Source organism: Eschscholzia californica, unplaced genomic scaffold, assembly GCF_041429995.1.
Source record: "Eschscholzia californica isolate CP2 unplaced genomic scaffold, dmEscCali1.0.p SCAF_6, whole genome shotgun sequence".
Classification (NCBI taxonomy): Eukaryota; Viridiplantae; Streptophyta; class Magnoliopsida; order Ranunculales; family Papaveraceae; genus Eschscholzia; species Eschscholzia californica.
In genome coordinates, this window is record NW_028238483.1 from 24380625 (window position 1) to 24403255 (window position 22631).

The 22631-nt window shown below is 35.6% G+C and overlaps 1 protein-coding gene and 1 long non-coding RNA gene across 2 annotated transcripts; one reads left to right on the plus strand and one right to left on the minus strand.

Moving 5' to 3' along the window:
• Window positions 1–8978: 8978 nt before the first annotated feature.
• Window positions 8979–9554, minus strand: LOC147532782 (uncharacterized). Its single transcript, XR_015228256.1, has 2 exons — window positions 9403–9554; window positions 8979–9299 (listed from the first exon to the last, which is right to left on the minus strand). It is a non-coding gene; the product is annotated as an uncharacterized LOC147532782 (long non-coding RNA).
• Window positions 9555–17185: 7631 nt separating this feature from the next.
• LOC147532783 (ethylene-responsive transcription factor ERF021-like) lies at window positions 17186–17861 on the plus strand. Its single transcript, XM_086646265.1, has one exon. It carries the CDS (start codon window positions 17216–17218, stop codon window positions 17795–17797), a length of 582 nt encoding a protein of 193 aa, XP_086502391.1. The 5' UTR covers window positions 17186–17215; the 3' UTR covers window positions 17798–17861.
• Window positions 17862–22631: the final 4770 nt, after the last annotated feature.

The window sequence follows — 22631 nt, forward strand, 5'->3', positions numbered from 1 at the left end:
TAGTCAAATTTCAAAAAAAAATATAGATTCCTAACTTGGTGTTTGGTCGTGTAGGAATTGGAATGTAAACTTTATAAAAGTCCCGTTATATATTTTTAAAATTATAGGTCAATTTTGTTATATATATATATATATATATATATATATATATATATATATATATATATTACTAGTTATAATCCGTGCTTCCGGCACAGACACTTTTGTTGAGCATTATAAAGTGGCTGAATTTATGTTATCAAAATTAGTTGATCATCACTTAACACAAATGGACCTTATGTTATTAGCACGGGCAAAATGACTCATACTCAATTTTATAAAATAAGTCTTGTGTCATCGTAATTGGAATCTCATCTTAACAACAACGAATTAAACTAAATATTTGAAAATGTAAATCTAAGAGAATACAAACAAAATAACATTTACTCAAAAATTAGAATTGGTTGCGAACAGTAAATAGTTTGCAAAACTAAAAACGACACAATTTGTTAAGATCATTATTATATATTATTCACCACCTCTCATTTTCTTTCTTTAATTCTTTTAACACCGACATATAATATTTACTCAAAGATTAGAATTGGTTGGGCCCATTATAGATTTTACAAAAAAAACACTACACAATTTACTACAAATCATTATCATTTAGGAGTAACATTACATCACCTTTTTTTTTAATGTACTTTTTTTTAAATTTTTTGGCATTTGCATAATTCTTTTTTTTTTATTGTAGAACAAAAACAATGAGGCCAATATAACATTTTAAGCGTTTCTTCAAACATTTCTTATACAAATTCCGTACACAGTAATGCTTCTCTTTATAGGTAACTGGAAGTTTAAATTCAGAACAAATATGCAACTTCAAAGTAATAAGTGGAATGACAAACTTACCAAAGAAACAACCCTGACAAAGGGTTTTATACTACGATTCTCATGGAAAAAAATTATTAATAGTATCAGCTGCTCGTCGAACAACATTATTCATTGCAGGTCTTCGAACTGTTTCTTAATAGATACATAAGTTGAGGCAAAGCACCAACATCAACCTATTCTGTTTGACAAAGAATAGAAAAAACATATTATGATCACATAATACTTATCTCCTTAACATATCTAAAGTTTGGGGAATAACATGTAATAAAATATCAATTCGTGATGCCCATGATAGTTGTTGCTAAGGAATGGGGTGACAATGGAGGGGACATTGACCTTAGTAATGCCCTTTATAGTTGTGATATTGTGTTCAAATATTTCGAGTAGCGTGAGAATGATTCGAATTGTTGGGACAAAAGGAAACTCTTATCTTTGTCAAGAGTTATTATGGTACTCTCCTAAGAACAAATATATTGAATATGGGGAATATCCAACTAAATATGAGCCGCAATAAGATAATTACTCTTAACTCAATTTCGATTCCAATCCACAAAATAAAATTTTTTGAATGCCAAAAGATAGTTTTATGATGCAAAGGAGGAGAAAATGTTAATCGCTAGGTATTAAAATCCCAAAATCAATGAAAATGTAACTCCTTTAATTGAGTTATAGTTGTTGTTCATCTGGTTATGGTTTGAGGTAGGGGTGGGAATCAGGCGGGTATGGGTGCTCGCGGGATCTGAGTCGGGCTCGGGCGGGACGGACAAGTTTTTCCTCTGCCCACTCGGGTTCTCCGGCGGGCTTTTATGAAATCTCCTATGATCAAAGCCCGCCCAATGTCAGGTTAGCCGGACTTCAGACAAGTCGGGCATCGAGTTTCCTGGTCTGATATTTTTTTATCCACAATAAGCTTTTCTAATTTGAAAAATTATGTCAATCAATCTGCATTCAATAATTTTTGTATTTTATTCATGTTTTGATACACAAATGTATACATCAACTATTAATTTACATTGATTATTTTTGTTACATTTTTTTTGTTAAGGAGATTATTTTTGTTACATGGTATATAGAAAATGAGAGTACTAATCTAGATAGATCTGGTAAGTATACATATATATTATGTACCAATCTATGTAGATCTTGTTCAAATCTGTACAAAAATATATACAGAGAAGATAAAGGGGTGAACAAGAACTTGAGTACAACCCATAAACGGCATACAAAAAGAAAAAGAAAAAAAAATCTAATGATGTCTTTCCTCTTTTCGGAAGTTTTATTCTTCTAAAGTAACACCAAACGAACCACAAGATATAATGGAAGGAGTTAAGAGAAATAGTGATAAAGTGAGGAAAGGAAACAAAAATGACAGATGAAATCTCTCTCTCCACTCTCCTAATGAACTGTAGGTTGAAGCACAAGAAAAAAAAGAGGGACGGAGGAGGTTAAGATTTTACGGGCACCCACCGAGCATATTACATCGGGCTCGGGATTGGGCGGGTGACCGGGTGGAACAAATTACCCGAGCCCGCCCACTAAAATGTAGCGGGTTGGGCGGGTACTGCCCATCATCGGGTTCGGGCGTCGACGGATCTTGTCGGACTCGGGTAAACATGTCGGATATCGGGCTTTCAAACATTTCTCCCACCCCTAGTTTGAGTTCACTTTAACTCTGTCTGGTCTTGATTAAGCCAGAGTCTGGGTTGAAGAAGGGAACTTCCTTTCTCTAAGTTATAGAGAGATAAACGATAAGCGGATACCGACTTTATCAGTAATTTCTTCTTTCGGATTAACCGAGATAGACAAAAGATAATGGAGTCGAGGCGAGAATAAATTCTCTTTCCCTAAGACATTTTACACCCCCGTAACAGTACCAAACGTTAGGGTGTATGCCTTCGGTATACAACGACTATCCTTTCAGAATTTTAAGATGATACTTCTATATTCTGAAAGCGGGCGAATCTTCGTAAATAATTAGAGCTCTTGGACTGATGCAATTGGATCTTATTCTTGCTTCCTTTTTCTAGAGATACTAGAAATACTTCCCAATCAGATATTCCAGACACACCAGAATACTAATTATTAGAATAGAAAAAAAGAAGAGAATGCATTGAATGTCAATTGGAATAATTTTGGGTTGTTTATATAGGAGTTGAATGGGTATATAGTGTCTTTTGGGATTAATGGATGTATCCCTTCGAAAGGGTGGACTAAATTGAAACAATAACTGATTTCTTGAGTCAGTTGTAATATGGACCGTCAGATTGCGCCAGAAAACTCGGGGAGAACGCCCTCCATCCGATCAATACTGAAATTTGCCCATAGATGAGAAATCTGGCTGTTAGATTGCAGATTTGGCGTAGCCCACCTTGTACCCGACACGGGGTTAACTCCTACCGTAGGATTTCGCTGATCCAACCCGTGTGGTTGTGTCCCTACACTGTCCCGAAAGCCTTTACGCGCAACCGTTTGATCTGAAGCAATTCCGCGGAGTGAACGCGAGCCGTCCGGACGTGCTTGCTTCGCTCAAAAGGCCCCTGATCTAACTTGTCCGGCTCCGGTTTGACGATTTATCCCCTAACTTAATCGATCTTCATCCAAACTTTAAACTTGAATTTCTCATTCATCCGGAATCTGATTCGAGTGATTTTTGGCTCTAACTTGAAGAGTTTGGCGAGACGAACGCAATGGCGTAATCCTTTTCTAAGTTTGACGAGTCAGATTGAGTCAAAATTGACTCTGATTCCAACAATAGCAGTATGTATGTCAATAGAAGTTAAAACTAAAGTAACTGAATGTTTAAAGGTTCAATGATAAAATGCATTATTTTACTTAAACAACAAAAAACCCTAGAGCGAAAGCACTCTTTTGCTCAACTTCATGTTTAAACGACTTTTGTTTTTTGATATCCTCTAATGGAACTCACCATTAAGACATTTATTGTAATCTTCTAATGAATGTAACAAAAAGAAATAAAACATCTATTAGGTTCAAAACAAAATCAAGGAAGAAGAAATAAAACCTGACTGTAGCAGTACATAAACACATCCAAATGAAATGAAACAAAAAGAATAAAACATCTATTAATTTTCTAATTTCAAAAAATAAAATAAAATAAAATATATATTTGGTGCAAAGATGAAGCAAGAAGAAATAATACTCGACTATAGCAACACATAGAAAACAAATAAAGCGCATATTAGGTGCAAAAGAATGAAGCAAAGAGATAATAAGTAAAATGCCACAAGACCAGATCAGAATTGTGAGGAGAATAATTACATTTTGATTTTGAAGGTTTGAAAAATTCAAGGACATCACAATATTAAAACTCTAGCTAGCTTACACAAATTTGGAAGCTATGGAATTTCTGCAGATGGATAGTAAATTTGTACAACATTAACATTTTTGTCAAAAAGTGATAAAAGAATATAAAAGACGAAGAGATTGTACCCATGGCTAATTTAAACAGGTGAAGAGAAAAGAAAAGGTAAAGGAGATGTGAAGAGAGGGGAAGGGAAATATTGACCATCTTCGTCTTTGGTCGACTCAATGATAAAATTGAAACTTTGAAACGGTTAGTGGCACAATTGATGCAAAACATAATGGCCAACATTTACAATGGAGAAATGTATATAAATGCTCATTAAAGTTTTAGTGAGAGGTTGATGGCACGATAGACACAGGGATTCATTTTCTTCAGCAAGAATTCATTTCTTTTTCTATTCCACGTGAAACTATTTTTTGTAACCCATTAAATGGCCAATGTTATTAGCAATAAAATAGGACGATGATGAGTGTTGACTGCGACAAACTCAAAGACAACCCTGAAGATAAATCTAGCCATCCGTTATCCCATGATAAATCTTGACCCTCTATTTATCTAGGATTAACAAAGCAAATAATACAAAGCAAATAACAGGATGATGAGTTATGCACGTATTATTTGCTTTGTTAATTTTTAATAAATAGAGGGTCAAGATTTATCATGGGATAACCATATCTTTGGTTTGCCTTTCAGTTTGTCCCAGTCAGAACCCATCATCCTATTTTATATAATAGATAATAGATATTTTAATCAGTAGTATTTATTCAATGCCACTCTTTAAAGAATTATCGACATGAATACCTAAAAATCTATTTCTTAGTTTACGATTCATATTAAGTAATGATAATACATTTATAGTATTATATAATGTATATATAGTTAGATATAAATAAATTATATATATGTATAGTTCGGTTGGTTAGGTTTTGGCGATTTCAAAAACCCAAGTCGAAGCCAAATCAGACAATGATTGATTGATTGTTTCTTCAACCAAGCTGAGCCGATCATTGTTCGATTTGGCCTAAAAACTGTTCGGTTTGGTTCGGTCGAGTTCGGTTTGGCCTGTTTGGTCGATCGTTGCTCAGTCCTACCATCTAGGAGAATCTCATTACTGGAGGAATAGGATTTCCCTTTCATTCCTGTGAGTTAATCAGTATGCAGGATTGTGGTTCTCAGGAATCACATTCCATTCTCACGTGGTTCCCGCATGCCAAACATGACTTTAAGGGGTTCATGTGTTAACATGCGTCTCTAGCAGTAAGATAGGACGCCTTTAGAACTTCTGCCTATCACCATCTTTTCTCCTTCTTTCTTTTCACATTTCTCTTTTTATTTGTTCTGGATAAATAATCAATCTCTCTTGCTGGAATAATGCATAGTTTTGGGGGGATGTTCCGACGAAAGGGATGATTTCCCTCGCCAAGCGGCAAATACTTTTGGGGGGAAATGTCTTCGAACAAGTACCCCATTCACGCTAATATTGGAGGAAAATCATCCCCTATTAGCCCGTTCGCCATTGATTTTGGAGGAAAACCCTCCTTAATTAGTATTCACTTCAAAACTGGTATTGGAGAGAAATTCTCGTAACCAGTGCCCACTTCTGCACTTGAATTGAGGGGAAATCACCCAAAGCCAGTAGCTGTTACGAGGGAATGCTATCAATTGCAAGTGTTATAGAACACGAGTAGTTATATATTGTGTTTGTACGTAAAATGGTTAATTGTTATCATGCATAGAATACATCGCAACAAAAAAAATTAGATTTATAATGGAGAGAGAGGTCAAATGTAGAGTTGGGGTCATTTTGTGACTAGTGAAAGAAGAGAATGTGATGATTTTAGAACAAGGACTCGAGTGAGAGAAGAATGATGAAGGGGGAAAGCATAAGGAATTTGTACTTATCAAATAATATTAGGGTTATTCCCCTAATGGCCCCAACTTTGTGACCAGCTTCCCGCCTGGCCCCCTACTTTACGAGAAATACCCATATGGCCCCCTTCCGTTATAACACCGTTACTCTCTCTCTTTCATTTCTTTTCTCTCTCCTCAAGCATGTTTTCTCTCTCTGCCACCTCGTTAAAATCAGCCACATCATCGTCTTCACCGGCAGGGTCGTCTGCCGGTCAAATTTCCGGCTGGCGACCTTCAAATTTTTTTTTTCCTCTCTCTCCTCTCTCTCTCTAAACTCCGGCGAAGGGAAACCTTCGCCGGAGCTAGGTTTGTTCATCACGAACAGACTAGATCAGGGTCTGTTCGTGATGAACAGACCCAGATCTGGGTCTGTCCGTGATGAACAGACCCAGGTCTGGGTCTGTTCATCACGAACAGAGATCTGGTATGTTCATCACGGACAGACCCAGATCTGGGTCTGTTCATCACGAACAGATCCTCATCTGGTTTGTTCGTGATGAACAGACCTAGCTCCGGCGAAGGTTTCCCTTCGCCCGGAGTTTAGAGAGAGAAAGGAGAGAGAATTTAATTTTTTTAGAGAGAGAGAGAGAGAAGAGAGAGAAAAAAAAAGTTTGAAGGTCGCCGACCGGCGACCCTGCCGGTGAAGACGATGATGTGGTTGGTTTTAACGAGGTGGCAGAGAGAGAAAACATGCTGGAGGAGAGAGAAAAGAAATGGAAGAGAGAAAGTAACAGTGTTATAACGGAAGGGGGCCATATGGATATTTCTCGTAAAGTAGGGGGTCAGGCGGGAAGTTGGTCACAAAGTTGGGGGCCATTAGGGAAATACCCCATGATTATTAAGGTTTTAGTTTTTAGTTAGGAAATTACTGGTGATTATTAAATTAGGTGAAAGACTATTGTGTATTTTATTATTACTTAAGTGTGAAAAATAAATTCTAACATATAATATACTTTTTTACACTTATTTCGCTACTACTTATAAGTTATTTTTATTTATTGAGTGAAAAAATACGCTAGTGACCCTCACTTGATAAGTGCAAAAATTAGATAGTTTTTCTAGTACGAGCTTATGGCTTTGTACTCACTTCTTAAGTGCTAAACTGACAAATTACCTTTTAACAATGACCATGCAATCCTATTTAAAAATAAAATTCTAGACACGAGTAAAATACAATACTCTTTCGCGACTTTAACGAGAATCCTTCTTTACTACTCTTTCAGGGAAGTCTTACCTAGATTCTTCTTAGTGCCCTTCACATATGAACCCTAACTTTCTCAAGCTTAATTATGTTTTAATAAAAGCATTTATAGTACTTTAAAGTCAGGATTGAAGTGATAACTTCTCAATTATTGTAGCACTTAGAGCGTCTTTAAGGAGAGTTATATGTTTATTGTACATTCTTTTAGGCATAGAGCTCCAATTGTTCTCAAAATCTCCAAAGATTATGATCATTATCAACAATGTTCTTCTAAATTTGGAGGGGCACTTCCTTCCAATTTTTAGGTTTTGGTACTTTTATTTTTGTTCTTTTGCTTTGAGTCCCAATAGTTGTTTTTTAAGTTCAAATATAGTATGTGAATAATTTAAGTCCTTAATTTTGTTTTCTAGATAAATGTCCCATTTCATGTTTTACATTTATATTGTAATTAATAACAAAGATTAATTCAAATTTTTAGGGTAACTCTATTTTGACCTCTAATTTGTGACCAACTCACTCTTTTACCCCATAAGTGTCCAACAATTGTCAACACTTGGTTGCCCAAGTGGTTGATATTGTTGACATAAACTCTAAAACTTTGACGGTCCCAAGTTCAATTGTCAGAGGAGGTGGAATCCATGATTATTGAATTGAGTAATTAAAGATATAAATAATGTAATAAATTTGTCGGGGTTTAAGCCTCTTTCATGTTGTTTGGCTTTATGTCTCTTTCATTGTTAGTTTAACTTAGGCGGTTATCGTGCTTATCACATCTTCATGATGTATTAATGTCTTGTAGCGACTAATGTCAAAAAAAAATGTCCAACAGTTCGTTTTGGCCCTAAATGGGCAAAAAAATTCATTTTTTTTCTGAAAGTACTCTTGGGAGCTAAAATAGAATTACTTCCCAAAAATTTTAAAATATAAAAATCACATACCATCTCCCCTCCACTTCACCACATCTCCCCTTTCCCTCTCTCCACCTCACAGTTTAGAGTGTATTTGACTATTCTCGTGGGCATGAAAATTTGACATGGTAGAATTTCGTTCGAGAAATATTTTTATGATGACTTTTGAGAAATAATTTTAAATCCTCCATAATTTAGTTTAGAGGAATGAAATATTAGTTTTCACCGTTTTTTTGCTTTTTTTTGTTTGTTTTTGACGTTCTGTTGCTTTTATAGTTTTTATGTAAAATTTGAAAACAAGTTATAGTATCTTTCAGTTAAGTCTTTTTTCTATAGATTTTTATTAATCTTATATCGAGAGTGTTTGATAACGATAGGCAAATGGAAAAATAATATGGCTAAAATTTTGTAGGAGACAATTTTTCCTAAATTTCTTTGAAAAATATTTTTCTATTTCAGACTTTAATGGAAAGATGGAATATAAAGGGGAAAGAGATAGCTCATAGAGGATATACAAAGTTCACAAAGATTGAAAGGAAAGATAATGGAGGAGATTGAAAATAGAAAAATAAATCAAAATATTTTGTTACAAAGAAATTTGAATATCCATTAATTGGGTCCATAAAGAATAAGAGAACATGAAGAAGGATGACGAAGAACAATAAAAATAAAATAAAAAAGAATAAAATAAAATAAAGGTATATATTGTTAATATTATTACAAAAAGAAATAGACAACGGACTGACGGAGGGTCAAAAGATGAAAACTTTAAAAAATAGATCATTGATTTTTTCATTATAAATTATGGAATAAGTAGGAAACAGTCACAATCAAAAGCGGAACAGAAAAGGATAATAACCCTTATCTTAGACTTCAATAAATAAGTAAAGAATGCGATGAAATTTTTGTATCAAACTATTTCTCCTTCTTCTACGTCATCCTCATTCAAGTGTTGGATTTTTCCAATATTTTGGTTTGTCTTTACAGAGCAACCAAACCTTTCTAATGGTTGACCATTAATCAACATCTCAAAGTCTTTCATGATGTCTTGCCATTCGTATATATTGATTGTCTTCGTCATCTGCAACAAAAAATCGCAGGAATAAATTTGACTGTCACAAAATATTTTACAAGTACAAATTTAATGAGAAAACCTGACGAAAGAACTACACAAATTACAAAACCTTTTCTAATTTCATTCGGCATAATTTTCTTTCTTTCTCTCTTTGTAACTTCAACTTTGCTTCCTCCCGCTTTCTCAATTCAAGCAAGTAGCTAACAGTGCTATGTGCCTTCCACATTATAAATCAAGCAAACAGATTTATGTACTCAATACAGATTTCAACATAAACATTAAAGACATTTATAGGTAAAGTGAAAACTAAAATGTCATGCTTTTTGTGCAAGAAAGCTAGTAATGTGTGCTACTACTGATTATATGAAAGCATGAATCATTTCAAACATTAGACTACGGCCCATCGTTAATTCGAATTGCAAAACTTATTATCCCCGCGACTCAGGTCATCCAAAATATTCTACGTGTTACAAGGATTTTGATCAATTGAAATTGACTTTAGGAGCAACTTTGAGTCTTAAAAACAATTTGATTGTGCTTTCTCTATAATTTTCATCTTAATCATCACCTCTGACCACCACTACCTCCGATCACCACCACCAATTTGTATCATTGTATGTCTCTTTGTCTTTCTCTCCCTCTCTCACACACACAAACTCTTGTTGTTCGGACAAAAGGAAGGTTTTGTTCATTGCATCTACAAAATAGACGAGTTTTAGCTACGCTTCTTTTGTTACGGACTAAACATACTGTAGCTATTGATCAACATTTGCTATGGATATTTATTAGTCGTAGCAAAAGCCAATCAATAGCTACAAATTTCGTGTGCACTTGCTACACATGGGCCCGTGTCAGATGTGCCACACGCACAAATTTCTTTAAAGTTAGAAAATGTCTTTCTACTACGACGTACTAGGCATAGCAAATGCTAGGCTTTTGCTACGAACAATCCATAGTTATTGGCTCAAAATAATAAAAACTTTGGCGCACAAAATTGGGCAAAATTTTTGAAGCGCGCGAGTCGAAATTTGGGGTTCACCGGGTAAAAGGGATTTGAAAATTTAGATTGTTGAAATTATCCCCAAATCAGTTGAGAAAGAAGAAACACAGGAGAAGAAACCCTAGCTGAGTTCTCATTCTTCCTTCGTCAAAGGCAGAGAGAGGGAGAGGAGAGAAGGAGAGTAGGAGATGAGAGAAGGAGAGGGAGGGATCACTAGCGGAGTTCATCATTTTTCATCATCAGGTACTTTACAAAAGTTTTAACTGAGGTCATCTCCATATTTTTCCTTCGTGAAGGCAGAAAGAGTGATAGAGAGAGATCACTAACCGAGTTCATCATTCTTCATCATCATCAGGTAGATCACTAGTTGTTATCATTCTTCAGATTGTTAGAGTTTGAAGGTAGATTAAAACTTTATGAAAGAAATCTGTTTGAACTAGGGCTTTATGTTAGCGATTTTATTAGGATTTGTTAAAGATTGTGTTATAGTTGTTCAAGGAAAATCAGAAGTACTAATATATTAAGCTATTTTTGATGAATCCAAGAATTTTAAGTTCAATTCGATGTGAAATTTTGATTGAAAACCGGAAAATCTAGCTGAAGAATATAAAAAAGCAATGTTCTTGTAATTTAGGTTATTAGGTCAGTAACTTTGCTCATATACATAAAAAAATCTTTAATGTATAATATTGAGAATTACATGAATCATGTATTATGTTCCATCTAACATAAGTTTAAGTTAAAGTCTTCACTAGAATTGTGCATTGATGGAGTTACTCAAGCTTTTATTTGTTTGTGAACATGCTTTTTAACCATTTCTTCCAAAGAAATTTCAATAAACTCCGTTAAGATTGCTTGGTACTCGTTTCCTGAGATTATTCCTTATACAATTCTTTGCTATTTCATACACATTATTGATATAATTGCTTGTACTGAAATATCATTATCTTCTACGACTTTTTTCCGGCATGGAATTTCAGGCAAACATCCTTAACATTACATCATTACTTTGTACTGCGAGTTTTTCGAAATGATCAGATAGAGAGCGAACACTACGAGTACGAAATCGTTGAAGAGAATTTTTTTTACGAATGAAGTGGACGAGTTCTTGATACAACTAAAGGAGGATTAAAATGGATATTCTTTATGAACACATCTAAGAAACTTTTTGTTGGTCAGGTAAGTATTGAGTTAATTTCGTTCTTGAATTTTTATGTTCAAATATTTGCTAAGACAAAAATCATTACAAAACAAAAGGACGGTTTCACCATTCAAGTTATCTTGCCGGTGGAGCTGATTTATCAGCAAGCATGGTATTTGTAGAAGACGGTGTTCTTAAGGTATATCAAAATATATCAACAAAACAATTTCTCGATTACTTATCTAAACTTTTATGTTTTTCTTTGGGTATTGGATAATTTTCTCGAATGATTGTAATTTTATCTGGGTGTTGAACATGTTTTTCATAACTGCAGGCAATCGCAGCATACAATGAGCATACTGCCCGAACCTTGGTAGTTTCGTAGATTTTCTCAAGGAACATGAACTAGACCTAAGTGAAGTTAAGGTATGTATATTATTAGAGTTTCAGAGTTTATATCACAATCTTTTATCACTTCTCGAATTCATTTTATTTCACAAAATGGTTTTGTTTGTTTGATTATTGGGTTATTATATCTCAAATAATGAAAAAATGGGTACCCATTTCAATCTAGTGACAACGATATCGACAGGTACTAGACTTAATACGCGCAAATTGCTACTTCAAGTCCTCGAGTTTGCCACGAGGGATTAAAGTGACTTTCTGTAATGGGTCGTGCTAGGAGTTAATGTCTTGGGTATAGCATATCAAAATAACATATTTGGAGCATATTTTCTCTTGAAGTTTACTAGTTGCTTCTATTTCTTGTCAATTACTTGACTAGTTATTGATCTATATTGACATTGGCTCTTATATAACAGAATCCTATGATGTTGCAGGAATCAGTGCACTTCTCTCTAAGAACTATACTTGAAGGCTGAAGCGTCGAAGACTTTACGCTCAAATGGTGTGCCTAATCTCATGGTAAGCCACCAAAATTTTACTCTTTCTTAGTTTCGTGCTACAATTCGGTTAATAGAATCATCTATTTTTTTTCAGTGTTATCTTCTCTTTTCCTTTTCTACCAGCAAGGACAACTTCATCATGAGGTTTGCAAGATATATTTGGTTATCTAATGTTTATAGTAATATGTATTGTGCTCTGACATATTTTTTTATTTTATTGTTGCAGGAGAAGTTGTACAAGCTAGTGAGATAACTTTTTGCTACTCTATAGATATTACCAATGTAAATGTCTTGATGGTTTATTTGAAATGTAGATTTTTTTTGTCAATATTATGTTTAAACTTTTAACTTTATATGCAAGAGATGTAAACGATTTTATTGATATATTAAAGGTTTCTTTTGTTAATATTGTGTTCAATAGTTAGTGATTATAAGAGGTCTTTTGCTATAAGGGGATGACTAAAACATTAGAAGAATACTTGCTACAAACTTTTAGCTACAACCTACTTCGTAATAAATAGCTTCAAACACTCATATTAATATAAAAATTAAATCACCTTTTGTTATGGGCAAAAAGCGTAACTAAAGGACCAAATTTTAGCTATGGACTACCGTTGGTAGCAAAAAAGTCGTAGCAAAAGGTATTTGCTACGGGGACATTAGTCACGGTATCTGCTCCATAGCTAACGATCATTTGCTACGACTTGTTGCTTATTTGCTACGAAATCAAGCCGTAACAACAGACCGTCTGTTTTGTAGCGCACCACATCATGACAAACACTAATGTGTCGATAATGTGTTATAGAATTGTGCGAGTACAGGCTTCAAAACTGCTAGTGCTACTGTCTCTTCGGGTACCTCAAAATCTCATGAGTCGTGACTAAGAATGAACCACTAAGAAAGAGTGCTTAAAATCTTATAAGATACACCACACTTGGTATCTCATTGCCCTGAGATTATTGTACAACATATCTGATACTAAATTCAACAAAAAAAAAAAAGAAGTGTTTTGGGACATATTCAATATTGAAAGAAGAATCTTTAGATTTTGAGGAATGTCTACTGTACACGTGTTTGTGACAGTAGAAGCTCTGGAAGCCAAATGAGAGTAGAAGCTCAGCTTGAAAATGACAGTATAAAAGTAAACCTAGTCGGTGTGACACGTGGTTCTTATATAGATGTCACATTTGGCTTCCAGCTGGGTAATAGGGACTAGGAAGCTACCTATCAGATGTTGGCCAATGTCTATTGTACATGTCATGCATTAAGTACTTTACAACTAGTCAACTTCAAAAGGCGAAAGTTCAATTGGGTTATTTCGCACATGGCCCCCAACTTTGTGGCCAGCTTCCGCCTAGCCCCTAGATTAGCAAAAATACCTATGGCTCCCTTCTTGAGTTTCCGTTATAACACCGTTACCTAGTCAACATTTCTCTTTCCTCCATCTCATAACCTCTCTCTGCCACCTCATCTTCTAGCCAATTCATCGTCTTCTCCGGCGAAGGTCGCCGACCGACAAATTTCAAGCCGGCGACCTTCAAACTTAAAAAAAAATAATTTTTTTTTAATTTCATCTCTCCTCTCTCTCTCTTTAAAAAAAATTCATCTCCTCTCTCTCTCTTTAAAAAAAAAAAAATTTCATCTCCTCTCTCTCTAAACTCCGGCGAAGGGGGTTTCCCTTCGTCGGAGTTTAGAGAGAGAGAGAGGAGATGAATTTTTTTTTTTTTAGAGAGAGAGGAGAGATGAAATAAATAAATAAAAATTTAGTTTGAAGGTCGCCGGCTGGAAAATTAGTTGGTCGGCGACCTTCGCCGGAGAAGATGATGAGTTGGCTAGAAGATGAGGTGGCAGAGAGAGGTTATGAGATGGAGGAGAGAGAAATGTTGACTCGTTAACGGTGTTATAACGGAAATTCAAAAAGGGGGCCATATGGGTATTTTTGCTAATCTAGGAGGCTAGGCAGGAAGCCGGTCACAAAGTTGGGGGTCATTTGGGAAATGACCCAGTTCAATTCCACAATTTCATACCTACAAAACAGTCCTCCCATATTTCTGAGTACATAATGTACCACCCACATAGAGATACACCTTCTTTCACTGCCCCACCTTAGAGTAAGTGACATTGTCCTTCCCCACCTTTGGAAGGGTGCAAACAGACTATATTATCCTTTATCTTATTACACACGTAGAATACGCGGTGCAGGAGAGAGTCAAACATGTGTATTTCGAACATTTCTGCTCCATGTAAAGAAAATCAGAACGAAAACGAGAGTGAAAATCAGAACGAAAACGAAAGGCTGTCCAGAAAGAAAGAGTGCTAACAATTCGAAAACATAGGTGATCAGGAGGTCCATGTAGTTGCAACTGCAGAGGACGAGATAGTTTTCATTGTTAACGACAACAATGTGATTACTGATAGTTTCCTATTACTCTTTGATGATGGTATGAATGAGTATTAGGTAGTAGACGCAAGAACTTCTTCCCATGCTACATGAAATAAGGGGATCACAACCTCTTACAGGAAGGGAACTTTGACTAAGTCTTCTTTGGTGATGGCGAAGCATGTGATATCATTGGTGTAGGTGTTGTGAATGGGAAAGTCAATAGTTCAACATGAAAGCTGAAGGATGTGAGTCATGTTCCAAATCTGACGAGGAACTTAGTTTCCGTGGACCAAGCATGTGACATTTTTAGTCCTACTAAGAAAAATTGGAAAGTGATGAAAGGAGCCATGGTATTAGCTCGAGGACTTCGAAATGATACACTCCACCGAGCTTCATAAATACCTTCTCTAACAATGACTAGTAGGACTAAAAATGTCAGATTATCGCACAAAAGGTTGGGGCACCTGAGTGAGATGCACATGAAGATTCTGCATTCGGCATGTCATATGTCAGAGGTAAAATTTGTAGAAATGAACATTTGTGAAGAATGTGTTTGGAGAAAGCAACAGTGAGCGTGTTTACAGATACGACAGAAACTTGAGAAAAAAAAAAGTTGGACTTGGTTCATACAGATTTAAGGGGACAAGCTGATGTCCATTCTCATGGCGGTGCTCAATATTTTGTTAACTCGGAAATGTTGTAACTTCAAGTTCATAGTGGATTAGCTTGGCGTGGCTCAGACAAGATTGAAGACTTGCTCCGGACCTCTATAAATCTCGTGTGTCGTTATTCTTCATTTGTTTCTTAGTTATGTTGTATTTATTCACCATTGCATCTTAATATCTTGGTATTTCCTCATTCAAGAAACACTCTAAGTAGACTGATCACCCAACAAACGTGGCTTATTTTCTCAACAAATTTAGAGGAAACTGCCAATTTTACTAGAGTGCGCTAGCCAATGACCTATAAGAATGGTAATAACTGATAATAACAAACATATCATCCCTTTTATAAAACTCGTGGTTAAACTGATTTTGGAGGAACTGAGTTTAAAGATGCTCAAGTTTTACAGTTATATATAAAAAGCACCTTTTAGACCTAGTTTGGCACGTGCTCCTACATGTCCCCAAGTAAGTGTTGGGTGGTCATGAGCTTCTCTCACCCCAAAAGCTATCTCAAGAGGTAAGACTTCTCCCATACTTATTAAGTGCATCCCATTCCCCTTCCACAACCAAGGCGGGATTAACCTAACAATCTCCTCCTCTCACATTGACTCTTAACTTCAATAGTTATTGGGTCGAGACTTGTTATTATCCGGACTCTGTATCAGTGTTGGGTGGTTTTGGGCCTCTCTCACCCCAAAAGCTACCTCAAGAGGTAAGACTTCTCTCACACTTATTAACGCACTCCCTACCCCGTCCACAACCAATGTGGGATTAACCTAAAAGTAACCACGCCCTTGACCAAGAGGACAGAAAAATTGAGCTTGTAAAACAAGCAAAATCCCATCAAATAATTGCTTACAATGGGGATGGCAAATTTGTTGAAGTTATTGGGTCGAGACTTGTTATTATCCGGACTCTGTATCAGTGTTGGGTGGTTTTGGGCCTCTCTCACCCCAAAAGCTACCTCAAGAGGTAAGATTTCTCTCACACTTATTAACGCACTCCCTACCCCGTCCACAACCAATGTGGGATTAACCTAAAAGTAACCACGCCCTTGACCAAGAGGACAGAAATTGAGCTTGTAAAACAAGCAAAATCTCATCAAATAATTGCTTACAATGGGGATGGCAAATTTCTCCACGGCTGAGAGCCGAGGTAGTTTCTAACTATGCCCCACCCACCTCCTTCGTATCCCAAGATGGGCTCTACCAGTAGCAGCATAGTACGTAGGGGCCGGTACGGCAAATATTCAAAGTCATGGGTTTCTCTTTGCTTTTTGCTTTTTTCAAACTTCAACCGTGTATGTAAACATTGTAACCACCAAATGGAAGACAATGCACTTCTAGCTGTTCTTTCTTAGTCAAAACTCACTTCACTTGAAAATACCACGTTTCATTTTCATCTCCCCACACTATCTATAATAATATGCCTTTCAATTTTTCAATTATCAATCCCATATACCTTCACCCATATCTTACCCTAATAATATATATATGTACCTTTTCCATTCATGCTAGTACTAGGAACCATCGTCTCTCTCTCTCTCTCTCTCTCTCTCTCTCTCTCTCTCTCTCTCTCTCTCTCTCTCTCTCTCTCTCTCTCTCTCTCTCTCTCTCTCTCTCTCTCTCTCTCTCTCTCTCTCTCTCTCTCTCTCTCTCTCTCTCTCTCTCTCTCTCTCTCTCTCTCTCTCTCTCTCTCTCTCTCTCTCTCTCTCTCTATCCAATGTCCCTACACTTAACATTATTAGTCACACACTATTATAACACCTATATATACATTGAGATCAATTCACATGTATTTTCATATCCTGTCAAATATCAATTTTTACATGGACTTTTGTTCGAGTAATGTCACCGGCGGAAGCGATAATAATGACACTCCGGCAGCGGGTCGCGTTGGGGTTACTTACCGGGGAGTTCGGAAACGAAAATGGGGGAAATGGGTATCGGAAATTCGAGAACCCCGGAAGAAAACAAGAATTTGGTTAGGGAGTTTCGAAACACCCGAAATGGCTGCAACCGCTTACGATGTTGCTGCGTTACACCTTAAAGGGCGTGAGGCTCAACTTAATTTTCCTGAATTGGTCGATATATATCCGCGGTCTAGTAGTTCGAATCCAGACGATATTCGATCAATGGCTGTTGATGCTGCTTCAAGGTTAAGGGGATCAATACCAATAAGAAGTAGTAGTAATACTAGTATTGATGTGAGTAGTGGTAACTCGGTTCCAAGAACGATTCGACTCTCGCCCAGTCAAATCAAAGCTATTAACGATTCCCCATTGGATTCGCCGACTAAAATGTGGACTGAGTTCAGTGAAGCATTACAAATTGAATCGTCTTGGAATTTGACTTCAGATATTGAATTCAGTGATTGGGAAGCAATACAAAACGAACCACTGTGGGATTAATAGTCTCACAATTTCTAGCTGTTGGATATTCTTTTTCTGGACTGGATTGGTTACCAGTAATTTGGGCCTGCTTTCTTTAAGTCCAATATAATTACATGAAGCAGCCACACTGGGCATGTTTATAAAGCCCATGTGGAAAAATTGCTGAATCTTTCTTAACTTCAATGATGGAATATTTTACTTGCCATTTACTGATTTATGTTTAAAATAAATATATTGTACTAAAACATATTTTATTGATTTTAATTATATTTATTTTTTCTCAAATGTATTATTTAATTCAACAAGGAAAAATCGGTAAATTGAGGAGAGTTCTATTCGACAAATACAAAATTATAATATAGTCTTCTTCCGATTCTAACGAATTCTTAGCAAAAACTAATTCAGGAGAAGTATTATAGGTTGTTTTATCCAGCAAATGACACGGTTGAATCCTAGCTAGCTACTTGCACAAAATGGCAGTTGTTAATCGTCTTAAAGATAACGATATATTGCGCAGTTGTCAACAACCTTGGTTGGAGTGGTAAGAGGTATAATCTTTCACCTTAGAGGTTTGGGGTTCGAGGCACACACCGAACAATTAAAAAAAATATATTGCGCAGCTCAGCCCATGCAAGATAGAGAATTCACTAATTTATTTTGAGTTTACTTTTTCTTTTTCGCAGTTCGAATAATATTTATTTTTATACCTTGTTCTAACAATATTTAAGATATATTGTTCTTAAATAGAAATCAAAACAAACATGTTTACATCAATTTGTAAAATGTTATGAGTTTTTAAATGGGGGGATTTTTACATCAAACAATAGAAGCAAGTAGCTCATACCCACAAGCCTAGTTCACCAAGAGGTTCACTGCTCATAATAAACTGCACTTACCACTCCCACCTCATGCTGAAGAGAGAACCACCTCATTAGAATGAGCTACATTGGCAAAATTATAACAATTGACTTCACTTGTTGTTATATTGTTATTCTTCTATACATAGATAGATCTTAGGTTCAATGGAGAGATCAATCTTTCATTAAAGTGGGTCTATAAAATTTTGAAACATGGGTTTGCGTTAAGTCTTTTTAACTAGTAGTTGTTTTTAATTTTAATTTGGTGGTTGAATGGGGTGGCTAGGGTCCACACTTGCACAAGAGATTAGGTGAAGACTAATGCTGATGTAGTACTGTAATTTCATTGGAAGGAAGTTTCTTAGAGAAACAAGAAGGATGTCCCATTGTCCCACTATTTTTTTTTATGGAAACTGCAATATCATTAAACATTACTTAAGTTACATATGAGATTGTTGCAGTTGGAAGAGACTTGCTTGAACAACCATGATCTAGACATTTTATGCGTTCTCGACCACTTAGCAAGTTTGTCCCCTTTTATATTAACGGATCGATTAACATACATAACCTTTACATTAACAAAAGAAGTAGTAAGACTCCTAATTTTATACAAAACATGAACCGCTGTCCAGTGTAAGTGATATTTTCTTCGATCGTTTTGGTTCAACGTGCTAATAACATTCTCGGAGTCTCCACAAAAAAGCACACTTCGTTGTCCCTTATCGATGGCCCATCGAACTTCCCACAAAAGTGCCATCGACTCTCCTTCATCTATTGATCGACATCAGATGGCCTTTGATTCACCGGCAATGCTTTTACCTGAATTATCAAATACAACAAAGGCAATTCCAGCATCTTCAGTAGTCTGTTTAAAAGATGCATCAAACTTTATACATATATCGAACAATTGATATTCTGAAGGGTGTGAATTCAAAGTTGAACTCTCTATAGGTTTCCTTTTTATCATTTGTGCTATCATCCATTTGGCTTGATAGAGAACTCTTTCAATTGAGGGATTATATTTTGAAAGACTTTTGAGCATCTTTCCTTCCAACAATACCATATGGCAATCATTAATTTCGACTTGAGAGATATATCAGTTGGTGGAACATCGCTTTTTATCCCTCCTAGTTGAGTAATCCAGTCTTTGAAAGAGCTTCCTTCCCTTCTATCTGTATGAAACCCATTGCTTATCTCATATATGATCCCTCTAGTAAAAGGTCATCCTAATACAAAATGTCGCCATGTTTCGTTCGTTTCATTGCACAAAGGGCATAATATAGATGGCAAATTCATAAAAGGACTCAAAATATCATAAAACGGGACCATATTAAGACTTAGCTTCCACATAAAAATTTTGATTCTAGGGGTTACCTCAAGTTTCCATAAATTATTCCAATAATTTTTATCATTAAGTTCAACTGTTTGATAACAAGTGAGGTGTTTGTAAAGGGATGAAACCGAAAAAGTGCCATTTTGTGTAAGAGTCCATTTAAGTGAATCTTGAGTGTGTTGACCATTCAGAGGGATAGATAGGATTAAATCACAGGTATGCTCATCAAACAATTCATGCAACAATTTTACATTCCAATGATTTTGATCATTTCTAAGTTGCAATGTTCTCCATTAGGTCATGTGCTAGGGTTTTAGTATAAACTTAAGACTTTGCAGAAAAAAAAATATTTATAAACTTAAGAAAGAGTACCCTACAAAAAAATAGAGTGGAGATTTTTCACGGCCACTTCAAGTTGAAAACTTATCACACAAAATAAAAGCTGCATAAATTGTAGGACAACACTACCTAATGAATGTAGATACTTGCACTACATATTCATTGTTCATATCTAGAAAACCCTTGTGGATTTGCAAATGTTAAATATAAGTTGAATAACTTTTGGAAAAAAAATACATAAAGGACTCTAAATGGTGCTAATAAGACTACAATTCATTAGAAGATGACCAATCATTTCTAGAAGTAAATTGGTAGAGAGAGTTCGTCATAATGTGGTGTTAAAATTGTGAAATATCTGATTTCCAACATGAATTGTCCTACACTAGCTCCCAAATCAAGAGACCTTTATTGAGTTAACCTTCCAAACACTTATTTTCCTCCTCTATTGCCGTTGTTTACATAAATTCAAATCAAGATACCTGGTTTGGATTCCACGGAATCCTTCGTTGTTGAGCCCTCAGTCCAACTCGTTTTCTCTTCATTTATTTTTTTCCTTCTATTAGTAGGTGTTTTTGTTGTTGAAGATTTCCTATAGTAGGTTGAGTTGTTTAACGGTGGAGTTACGATTTAAAAATTCACTAGGGACATTTGTATCAATCAAATATTACGAATTTTATTGTTATATTTTATTGAGAGAGAGAGATTTTTATTAGTTATTACTTTTTTGTTTCTTTTCTCTTAAATTAATTATTATTTTATTTAGAGAGAGATTTTAATTTCTATTTTTAACCCTTGAAATTTATTTTGTTTCTTTTTTCATTAAATTAGTTATTTTATTTCTATGAAGGAAATGTTTATTATTTTTTAAATAGGTAACTTTATTTCTACGAAGGACTATATTTTAAATTTTGAGAAGGGCTTCTAGACAATATCCCTTATTGAAAAAAGATGTTTGTCCCAGTCAGCGTTTTCCCTTCTGTTTTATATAATAGATTACGACCCACTTATATCAAATTGGATAAAAAATGAAACAAATAAGCATACAATCTACAAATATGTGAACTAATTTCAGTTAGTAATATACAAATGCATAATTAACGTCAAGTCCAATACTAATTTCTTTTGGACATTTAGATATGTATTTATTGTATTTGTATATTTGTAGTTCTCTTTCTCTCTTTATATATTTTGTTGAAGAAAATTTTTCTATTTTTTGTTAAGTTCTTTTACTCATACTTTTGTGATGAACAGTCTGAAGCCCGACTAGCCGATGCCTGATCTATCCATCGCAGGTTGGTGCGCATGGCAGGCTTTGTTCAAAATACTTTTGGTTTTGTCCGATCCGAGCCCGTGAGCCCGGGTGCTCGGGAATTAATATAGATTTACCATGAACAAAATACTAAAATTTGAATACATCTGTAAATAGGGAGTCAAAATAGAGAAACATAGGGCTAAATCGATAGCTAAGTAACAGTTAGGGGGCATATATGAATTTACCCATTAAAAAGCATAGAAGAAGGGCTACATGTATCAAACACAAGACCTAAAACTCGGATATCTCATACTACCACCACTACACCAACTTGTCTCTGATGATAAGTAGTTGGGGTTGTTTCTGATTTATAAAATTAAGTCCATTTGAAATAGGCTTTTATCTCTGGGAAAGACCCGTGGGGGCACGTGCTCCAACATGTCCCAAAGTGGGTCTGACTCTGTTCGTACCCGATCTATTTTGTAATTTTTTGTAAGCATCTGATCCAAGCACTCAACCACCACTTCTTTTCTGTAAGCGCATGATCCGAACACCCATCCAATCGTCTGAAGCCCCATAAAGAGAGGAAGAAAGTTATTTATTCTTCAATGGTCATCTACGATAAGAATCTGCCTGCGCCCCTTGTCCAACGTGAAGAGAAGATGGGGTATTATAACCTTGAGTGATTATAGAGTGATTGGGTCCATCGACTCCAGTAAAACTAAGGGAAAATTTATAAGCAATGCCCTTTAGTGTTAAAGGCAATGTATTTTGTGAGCTTGACTTGGTCAACTTATTATGAGCGAGTTTTGTTAAAGGAAATGCTACCTTTATAGGTTAACTAAGCAATGCCCTTATTAAAAAAAATCTCCAATTTTGACCGGAAAACTACTAGCGCGAGATTGTGTTTCCCTCTCTCTCGTCGAGGTAAGACCGGTGAAACAGAGAGATGGGGATACTAATGCCAAACGTGTAAAGCATTCGAGAACTTTGGTTTGATGATGGATTTCAAAGAGTGGAAGGAAAAAAAATGATTGGAAAGAGAAGTGCAGACTGTTGGTGGGAAACGAG

Coding starts and splice junctions, on each gene's coding strand:
- LOC147532783 (XM_086646265.1), top strand. CDS start 17,216: ATGGACTTTTGTTCGAGTAATGTCACCGGCGGAAGCGATAATAATGAC.